The 6,712-nt window shown below is 31.4% G+C and overlaps 1 protein-coding gene across 4 annotated transcripts in view; it reads left to right on the forward strand.

The window, feature by feature from the left end:
- LOC117115233 (spectrin alpha chain, non-erythrocytic 1-like) overlaps positions 1-2,987 on the forward strand; it is a 45,693-nt gene extending 42,706 nt beyond the window's left edge. For all 4 annotated transcript variants that reach the window (XM_033258945.1, XM_033258946.1, XM_033258947.1 and 1 more), the window contains 4 exons: positions 97-150; positions 505-651; positions 847-994; positions 1,715-2,987. In XM_033258945.1, the coding sequence (XP_033114836.1) occupies positions 97-150; positions 505-651; positions 847-994; positions 1,715-1,858 (493 nt within the window). In that variant the 3' untranslated portion in view covers positions 1,859-2,987. The remainder of the gene's footprint in view (positions 1-96; positions 151-504; positions 652-846; positions 995-1,714) is intronic.
- Positions 2,988-6,712: the final 3,725 nt, after the last annotated feature.

Genomic DNA, 6,712 nt, shown 5'->3' on the forward strand with positions numbered 1-6,712 from the left:
ATAACATTATATGGGTTTATTACAGATCCTCTTTCTTTTACATAACAAAGATTGACTTTCCTTAACTGATTTCATTTATGTGATTTTTCTTCTCAGTAACACAACTGGTGTGAGTGAAGATTCATTGAAGGAGTTCAGCATGATGTTCAAGTAAGTTAAATGATTATGATTAAGACAAAATAATGGTTATAATGATAATACTAATTATAAGATTAATAATTTCATCTGTTCAACCTATATATTAACTAAAAAATAATATCAACTTTAGTAATGAAAACACTGGTAATACTAGTAATAATGTATTAAATGATAGATTGTTAATAAAAATAATTAAAAAAAATTTATGTTTCTTTTTTCTCTTGAATAATAAATAAATTGATATGGAAATCTTTGAAGTAACAAATATTTTTAAATTTAAAATGATATTGCAGTTTAATCTTTAAACAAATGGTAGTTGAGTATTTTGTTTTTAAAGGGACTGTTGTATGACTTTCTTTCGTTTAGGCATTTCGACAAAGACAAGACTGGACGTCTCGACCATCATGAGTTCAAATCTTGCCTGCGCTCCCTTGGTTATGACCTTCCAATGGTGGAAGAAGGTCAAGACGACCCAGAATTCCAAGCTATTCTGGATAGTGTTGATCCAAACAGGTACGTAGACAGAATTTTAATGGAAAATGCATTTTATACATTAATTGTATACAGTAGTAACTTCTTTGTACTGAAAACATATATTTTGCTAAACTTGTCTATTGAGATTCAATTTGAAAACTAAATTTAGGCAGTAATAATAATGATAATTGTTCTAAATAGTTGTCACAAATGTTTTAATTTACATTTTTGTAGGGATGGACAAGTTTCTTTGCAAGAGTACATGGCATTTATGATTAGTAGAGAAACTGAAAATGTACAATCCAAGGATGATATCGAAAAAGCGTTCAGTTTGCTGAGTGCAGAAGGCAAACCATACGTCACCAAACAAGAGCTGTATGCGGTAAGTGTTAATGGAATGTCAGGGTACATATTGAAAATTACGGTAGGGTAGGGTAAGGATAGAAAATACAAAATAAAAACAGCACTACTCCCTACAACCTCTTAATAAGCCTAAAGCCTGGTTTTCTAGACGCAATTGGGAGGGCTTCCTGATTACTACCGACCAATCAGCATCACCCAAAGCTGTTGGTGATAGCGTGTAACTACAGTATTATATAGAAACCAAGTATTACTTTATTGGAAATCACATACAGTAAGTCCATCCTGTAAATGGTGATTGTACTTGGTTTGAAATATGAAAGAATTTTTGTTACACCTACCACAAGCATGTTTACCTACAGTACTACTTCTAAAGTTATTTGTTTAAACTTAATTGGTATGGTAAGAAGGCAAAGTGAGAAAGGAAAAGTGAGATTATATAAATCATTCTTGGAAAATACAAACTGTTTGATGTATAATGTACATGTACAAATGTTAATAAACTTTTGAGAAAAAGTTGGATTCAAACCCAAAATCCTGCAATTACTGTTCAAAATGAAGCCTAGTTGGTATAGTTATATTCTCTTAAATTTTCCCATTAGGACACACTTTTTTCTCAAGGATTTACATAGTATGCAACAATAAATCACATGTTAGTTATTTTGGTGTGGACAAATACTTTCTGTAGTGATAAACACTGATATACAGCATTCGTTTAATTTTCCTTCTTGTCCTCTTGCAGAACCTACCAACCGACCTCGCAAACTACTGCATCAACAGTATGTCACCATATTGCGACAGTAAGGGGCGCGAGATACCAAACGCTTTCGACTATGTACGTTACACCCAGGATGTGTTCCAGCATACCGCACCTGCATCAGTTTAACCACATTTTTTACCCCGATTTAATTTAAGAGTTCATTGCACTCAAACACAAATTAATGTGAAGCTTGTAGTTTTAAGTATTACACAATTTTGTTATTAGTTGATTAATCAATTGATTGATTATTAAAGTTTTTGTTGATTTTTAAAAAATAATACATAGGAAATTGATTGATTTGAAAAATAGGAATTTAGAAATGTTTATTATCACCATCTTTACAGTTTTTTATTTTAGCTTTACACCTATTGATAATGCATAATATAATAATTATTACATAATTATAATATGTAATTTGTTGATTTTCATTACTGTATCATTTATTGACATTTGTTAACATATATGTTACACCAAGACCTTTTGCAGTGGTTCACCAAAATTAATAGCAGGTAGAAAACTTTACCCCATTGGACACCATCCATATATTTCAGTGTTTTGACAATGTAATTTATTAGTCTATTTCGTGAATACTTTACCAGGTTAAGCCAATGAATGCATAAGTTTCTAATGACGGACACGCCCTTATTTGTTTCGGCTGCGTTGTTATCCCGCATCCTATGTTACTCAAAATGTTGAATAGTTCAACTTTTTGTGGCATCCTTTACTCGTAACTTTGGCTTTGTAAGATGTTTTTGAAGTACTGTACTGTGTAGTAAATTTTAAAAATATTCTAAATATTAGTTATATATAATACAATTAATACTATGGAATATTTAGAGTCAGTATTGAAGAATGTGTGTTTTGGTTTTGGAGAAAAATAATGTGTTGGTGTGTTTGAAACTTTTTATTGTAATAACTTCTGTTAAACTCCATAGAAATAATTGTTTGAAAGTATAAAGTTAACAAAAGTTTGTGGAATTCCAATACAATAAATAAATTCCATCACACTAAGAAGAAATTCGGTGTCTTAAACGTTCATTAAAGCTTAAAAATATATCAATTTTATAAATGAAGTCAGCCTTCTTTATATTGGAGAAAGTTATAAAATTAATCTGCATTTGCATGTAACTTGTAGTGACTAGCTTTGCTATATGATATTACATTATAATGATACTCGCATGTGTAACAGCTTGTGTCTTTGTGCTTGTGATTTAATCGGGGTAAAGTGAATAAATTAATAAATGTGCACCTAAAACTTGTCTCTATTTCTTTCTTTTTTTTGGTACTGAAATGCTTTATTTTATTTTCAGATAGACACTCAAACCTTAAATGAAAACATTAAGCTGTTAACATGTGCATTCAGCTAAACTGGTGGTAGCCACTGTGTGCGCGCTGAACCGGGAGATCTCTAGGTCCCTGCCTCAATTCCCATCGCTGCTCTGCTTGTGTTTCAGCTGCATGGCTGAATTGCAAGTTGCAAGTTACAATAACGCACCGTATTTCGGATGAGACGTTTAAGCCATTGGTCCTGTGTGTATTATGGCCCATTCGTATGTTAAAGAACACAGTACAGTACACTCTGGCAAAAAAGAGTAGGGGATTGTCTCCCTTTTCATACTTTCGTGGGTTCTTGATGTTTACACTGATAAATCCATCCATCCAAATATTGAAAACATTTTCTTACTTTTACTGTGACATCACTTTAATTATTTGCTAGCTAAACTTTGAGATTTCTTAATTCGGAAAACTCTGATCTAAGGCTCCATCCAGATTATCAAATTTTCTTTGACAAAAAGCTGTTGTATGTCCATATATAGTCATGATGTGCCTATATATGGTCATGATGTGATGTCATCACTACCGTATTTAGGCATGTCGCGTGTTTTTGCCGAATAAAATGTGATAGTCTGAACAGGCATAAGTAAGGTATGCAGGTAATCCTCTGCCGTGTTCTTAATAAAAGTGATAATCTAATACATGAAAAACCTATACGTGTCTAAGAATTGTATAGTGTATTAGACTGACAAATACATTCAGGCATTCAAAAAACTACGTCTATTTTGTTAGTACTTTATTTTTGCTTTTACAGTAGTGGAATATAATGTGCACGATTAACTTTTAATACTTCTATATGATTGCGGTTTTATTGAGTTAGTTTTTGAATTATGTAGTAATTGATAGTGCAGACGGAACAAAATCGACAGGAAGGCGTTTAAGGAAATTTACATTGTTATGTTCTCAATTGAGTTATTGGCTCTAATAAGATTGGAACTGAAAAAACGCTTCGAGATCTAGTACACTTCGTTTTGTGTTGAGTAAATGAACTGAAATATCTATGCCGTTTGTAAGTGAAAGTTAATGAAAATATTACGGTTTCGATCAATCGGTGTCGACAATAATCCAGCTATTGATGTATTTTTTCGGAAAACGATTGAGAGGTTCTGTATATGGCGAAATGCACGTGAGATTGTGCATAAATAATAGCCGTGGCGTTATTGTAATAACAGTAAAACAAGTTGGCCTAGGCCTAACATTTTCAAAATATTGTCTACCATCAACCGTTTACAAATACAGTATTGTATTTGGGAGTCAAGTCAGGCTAATTTTATTTATACTGATAGGGCTATGTTTTCAGTATTTTTTTTAGATATTCTTTCTATGAAGACGTGTCAATCGCTGCTATTTGCTATCTTCAAAGCATGTAGGTTGGTAAAAAATAATTTTAAAAGGACATCCTTGGAGGAATTTATGTCTGCCTACGCTTTTGTTTGAATAACATATTAGAAGTCAGTACAGTTTCGTTTAAAGTTTATTTTGATAGAAAATCATAATTGGAGGATATAATACGTGACGTGACACATGCATACTCGTTTAATGAGCATTTATTCCAAATGATAATATGGTGAAATGTTACCAATAAAATGACACTGATATAACGAAAACAAGACTTCAGTCAGCGACTATGCCCCGAAATAGCATTTATTATGGAAGTGCACAAACATGTTATTTTCTATATAATCCAACTAATCAAATATTATTTCTGGACTATCAATTTGTAACGATTCCATCTAATTTTAAGCATATTTTATGCACATGGAAAATTCTTTTCAGGATTTGCCATATTATTATATACTGATATCATAATCTAAATACCCTGATATTGAATATATAATGTTCACCTACTATGTAATAAAAAATCTTATAAATATCACTGATATATAGCGACAATTTACAAAATGTACATTGTTATGAAGCCAGACAAAACCATAATCAGAATTCCAGACAACCAAAATAAACACCACATGATAAACACCACATTTGAAAAAGTTTCAATTAGGCCAAAATCACTTGGCTATGGTACTGTCTCTTATACACATCTAGATGTGTATAAGAGACAGGTATGCGGTAAGTGTTAATGGAATGTCAGGGTACATATTGAAAATTACGGTAGGGTAGGGTAAGGATAGAAAATACAAAATAAAGACACCACTACTCCCTACAACCTCTTCATAAGCCTAAAGCCTGGTTTTCTAGACGCAATTGGGAAGGCTTCGTGATTACTACCGACCAATCAGCATCACCGAAAGCTGTTGGTGATAGCATGTAGCTACAGTATTATATAGAAACCAAGTATTAGTTTATTGGAAGTCACATACAGTAAGTCCATCCTGTAAATGGTGATTGTACTTGGTTTGAAATATGAAAGAATTTTTGTTACACCTACCACAAGCATGTTTACCTACAGTACTACTTCTAAAATAATTTGTTTAAACTTAATTGGTATGGTAAGAAGGCAAAGTGAGAAAGGAAAAGTGAGATTATATAAATCATTCTTGGAAAATACAAACTGTTTGATGTATAATGTACATGTACAAATGTTAACAAACTTTTGAGAAAAAGTTGGATCAACCGTTTACAAATACAGTATTGTATTTGGGAGTCAAGTCAGGCTTAATTTTATTTATGCTGATAGGTCTATGATTTCAGTATTTTTTTAGATATTCTTTCTATGAAGACGTGTCAATCACTGCTATTTGTTATCTCTAAAGCATGTAGGGTGGTAAAAATAATTTGAAAAGGACATCCTTGGAGGAATTTATGTCTGCCTACTATACACTTTTGTTTGAATAACATATTAGAAGTCAGTACTGTTTCGTTTAAAGTTTATTTTGATAGAAAATCATAATTGGAGGATATAACACGTGACACATGCATACTCGTTTAATGAGCATTTATTCCAAATGATAATATGGTGAAATGTTACCAATAAAATGACACTGATATAACGAAAACAAGACTTCAGTCAGCGTCTATGCCCCGAAATAGCATTTATTATGGAAGTGCACAAACATGTTATTTTCTATATAATCCAACTAATCAAATATTATTTCTGGACTATCAATTTGTAACGATTCCATCTAGTTTGAAGCATATTTTATGCACATGGAAAATTCTTTCCAGGATTTGCCATATTATTATATACTGATATCATAATCTAAATACCCTGATATTGAATATATAATGTTCACCTATTATGTAATAAAAAATCTTATAAATATCACTGATACATGGCGGCAATTTACAAATAATGTACATTGTTATGAAGCCAGACAAAACCATAATCAGAATTCCAGACAACCAAAATAAACACCACATTTGGAAAAGTTTCAATTAGGCCAAAATCACTTGGCTATGATATCATTAATTAATGTAAATCTTTAAAATGACAAGAAACAATGAATTTCTGAAATTTCTGGTCTTCCAGGTTTGAACACTGAGAAAAAAGCTGCCAAAAGAACGTACAAAAATACTTTCTTTCATTTCAGTATGACGGGGACAATTTAGAGTGTCTTAAATATACATATACGTATATATATATATATATATTTATATACATATATATATATATATATATACACATATATATACATATATATATATACATATATACACATATATATATACATATATACACACACA

Source organism: Anneissia japonica, unplaced genomic scaffold, assembly GCF_011630105.1.
Source record: "Anneissia japonica isolate Jap-2015-1 unplaced genomic scaffold, ASM1163010v1 scaffold288291_len444093_cov181, whole genome shotgun sequence".
Classification (NCBI taxonomy): Eukaryota; Metazoa; Echinodermata; class Crinoidea; order Comatulida; family Comatulidae; genus Anneissia; species Anneissia japonica.